We start from the raw sequence: 3,813 nt of genomic DNA on the forward strand, positions 1-3,813 counted from the left end.
TTTACAATTGTCGGGCACCAGGGCCATGCCTGGTGGCAGTTGGATTTTTATTTGAATGGAGAGGCCATTAGCACTGTGGTTAATTCAGTGATCTGATTTGTCCACAAGGGCTCCTTCATGTGGCTCTAACAGCCCTTTCCTTATGAGGGAATTAACCTGCCTGCCTTTGCAGAATAGGAAGACAGAGGTATTACAGATGAAATCACAGCACTGCTTAAGAGTTAAGGCCTGTAAAGCCTTACATTTACACCAAACCAGAATCATCTAGGAATGACCCAGAAACATAAAACGTATTCTAAAACAAAATGAAATTAGGTCTGAGTATCAGAGAAATTTCATTAACATACAAAAATGCTTATTTTTTAAAACTTATTCATCAACATTGAAAAGCCCACACTTTTAAAGAGCACATAATACTCATTTATTAGATTTCTTTATTGCAATTTGTTTTTAATTCCTTGAATATCATTTTCTTAAGCTTCAATATTTCCTATATATAACGCTGACTATGAAATGTGTTATTCAAACTGGAACCCTCTGAGAGTGAAAGGACGCTCTAGCAATTATTTGGACTCACCATAGGGGCAAACGGAGACTGTCTCGGGCCATCTGAGACATGGGGTTTCTGTTCAAACGTATGCTGATAAGCTCGTATGTAGATAAATTCGGCTTAAAAATCCAGATTTCTGGTTGTCTGGAAACATATATATGTTACATACAGGTTGTTTTAAAAAAGTAGATAGCCAGTAGGAGACCGGGAGTTCCCGCTTCTCTTCAGGCATGAGTCATGCGGCAGGAAACGAGCTCGGGCTGGACCAGCAGTTTTCTGGTCTAGACCTGAACTCCTCTGATAATCCGAGTGGAGGAGGAAGTACAGCAAGCAAAGGGCGCTATATACCTCCTCACTTAAGGAACAGGGAAGCATCCAAAGACATGTCCAGAAGGAAAACAGGATGTTATGATAAGAACAGTTCAGGGTGGAGTTGTAGTAAAGACAAGGGTGCCTACAGCAGTTTCGGGTCTCGAGATTCAAGAGGAAAGTCCAGTTATTTCAGTGATTGAGGAGGTGGATCAAGGGGAAGGTTTGATGATCGTGGACGGAATGACTATGATGGTTTTGGCAGTCGTGGTGACAGAACTGGCTTTGGCAACTTTGAACGTAGTGGACACAGTCGTTGGTGTGACAGATCAGATGAAGAAGACGATTGGTCAAAACCACTTCCACCAAGTGAACGCTTGGAGCAGGAACTCTTTTCTGGAGGAAACACTGGGATTAACTTTGAGAAATATGATAATATACCAGTAGAGGCAACTGGCAATAACTGTCCTCCACGTATTGACAGTTTCAGTGATGTTGAGATGGGAGAAATTATCATGGGTAACATTGCGCTTACTCGTTACACTCGTCCTACTCCAGTGCAGAAACATGCCATTCCTATTATTAAAGGAAAGAGAGACTTGATGGCTTGTGCCCAAACAGGGTCTGGAAAAACTGCAGCATTTCTTTTGCCCATCTTGAGTCAAATTTATACAGATGGTCCAGGCGCGTCTTTGAAGGCTGTGAAGGAAAATGGAAGGTATGGACGCCGCAAACAATATCCAATCTCCTTGGTTTTAGCCCCAACAAGAGAATTGGCTGTACAGATCTATGAGGAAGCCAGAAAATTTTCATACTGGTCTCGAGTTCATCCTTGTGTGGTATATGGTGGTGCTGATATTGGTCAGCAGATTCGAGACTTAGAACGTGGATGTCACTTGTTAGTCGCCACTCCAGGACACCTGGTGGATATGATGGAAAGAGGAAAGATTGGGTTAGAGTTCTGCAAATATTTAGTGTTGGATGAAGCTGATAGGATGCTGGATATGGGGTTCGAACCTCAAATATGTCGTATAGTTGAACAAGATACTATGCCACCAAGGGGTGTCTGCCACACCATGATGTTTAGTGCTACTTTTCCTAAGGAAATTCAGATGCTTGCTCGTGATTTCTTGGATGAATATATATTTCTGGCCGTAGGTAGAGTTGGTTCTACCTCTGAGAACATCACACAGAAAGTAGTTTGGGTAGAAGAGGCAGATAAACGGTCATTTCTGCTTGACCTCTTAAATGCAACAGGGAGGAATTCACTGACTTTAGTTTTTGTGGAGACCAAAAAGGGTGCTGACTCTCTGGAGGATTTCTTATACCATGAAGGATATGCTTATACCAGTATTCATGGAGACCAATCACAGAGAGATAGAGAGGAAGCCCTTCACCAGTTTCGCTCAGGAAAAAGCCCGATTCTAGTGGCTACTGGTGTGGTAGCAAGAGGACTAGACATTTCAAATGTGAAACATGTTATCAATTTTAATTTGCCAAGTGATATTGAGGAGTATGTACATCGGATTGGCCGTACAGGACGTGTAGGAAACCTTGGTCTTGCCACCTCATTTTTCAATGAAAGAAATATAAATATCACAAAGGTTTTGTTGGATCTTCTTGTTGAAGCTAAACAAGAAGTGCCATCTTGGTTAGAAAATATGGCTTATGATCATCACTATAAGGGTAGCAGTCGTGGGCGTTCTAAGAGATTCAGTGGAGGATTTGGTGCCCGAGACTACCGACAAAGTAGCAGTTCTGGCAGTTCTAGCTTTAGTAGTAGTCATGCAAGCAGCAGCCGCAGTGCTGGAGGTGGTCATGGCAGCCCCAGAGGATTTGGAGGAGGTGGCTATGGAGGCTTCTACACTAGTGATGGATATGGAGGAAATTGCAACTCTCAGGGGGTTGACTGGTGGGGCAACTGAATCTGCTTCACAGCAAAGTCACCCTTTTGAAAAAGCTAATATGGAAACCACATGTAACTTAACCAGACTAAACCGTATAGCTTCAAGAACTAGCAGTACATTACCAACTGTGATTCTCCTGAAAATTCAAGGGAGCTCAAAGCCAAAGGAAGAAAAGAAAGGAACAATCAACAACCCTATTAAGAAGTTGCTTTGAAAACTTAATTGCCGTAGTTTGGATTAACTCCCCTCCTGCTTATTTCCATCCCAAACTGCATTTATAATTTTGTGACTGAGGATCATTTGTTAATGTACTGTGACTTTAACTTTAGGCAACTTACTATTTTGATGTCCTGTTGGCTCAGTAATGTTCTAGTTTTCAATTGTTTTGACAAAATAAATCCACTGAACTTGGGCTAAAATCAAACCTTGGTGCACAGGTGTGATGCAACTTAACAGGAATCATCAATTCATCCGTAGATATTATAAAGAAAAAATCTTGGATGGTATCCTGCATTAGGATTTTTTGATAACTTGCAGAGTGGGGAGGAAAACATCTTACAGCAGAATTAGTTTCTAATGTGGCAGCCTGTACTAAGTTGAAGTTCTGACTTGCTCACTCTATCCTGGATAGGCACTTGTAATCTTTAAATAAGCCATTCCAGTCATGATGAGGTGGCATGTATGAATACATCCATATGTTTTTCAAAGCACTCTTCGAAGTTAATGCAAGTAAATATAACAGTTCCTCTATTAATGTTTAGGTTATTCTAAGCTAGGCAAATGCGGGCATATTATAGGAAAAGTTTAAAAGTTTTGATAACAGAAGTGTTTAGGGGAAATTTTATCTAATTAGATGTTTTTAATGCCTGCCATAAATGAAATTGAGATGGTAAAATGGCTGACCATGCCAGTGACCAGTCCTTTTAAGGACCTGCTTGGATTTTGGTCTTCAATGCATGCTAGTGTTGATGTTTTTTGGTCAAGAGGATATGAGCAGGAGGGATTGTGCAGCAGGCTTTTATTTTTTATTTTTAATTTTTTTTTTTA

General features: G+C 40.9%; 1 protein-coding gene across 1 annotated transcript; it reads left to right on the forward strand.

Annotated features, from left to right (window-relative positions):
- Positions 1–780: 780 nt before the first annotated feature.
- On the forward strand, positions 781–3,129 carry LOC118888682 (ATP-dependent RNA helicase DDX3X-like). Its single transcript, XM_036840028.1, is given in 2 exon segments — positions 781–2,416; positions 2,489–3,129. Coding segments are annotated over 2 exon segments (1,932 nt in total). The 3' UTR covers positions 2,785–3,129.
- Positions 3,130–3,813: the final 684 nt, after the last annotated feature.

This window comes from Balaenoptera musculus, chromosome X, assembly GCF_009873245.2.
Source record: "Balaenoptera musculus isolate JJ_BM4_2016_0621 chromosome X, mBalMus1.pri.v3, whole genome shotgun sequence".
Classification (NCBI taxonomy): domain Eukaryota; kingdom Metazoa; phylum Chordata; class Mammalia; order Artiodactyla; family Balaenopteridae; genus Balaenoptera; species Balaenoptera musculus.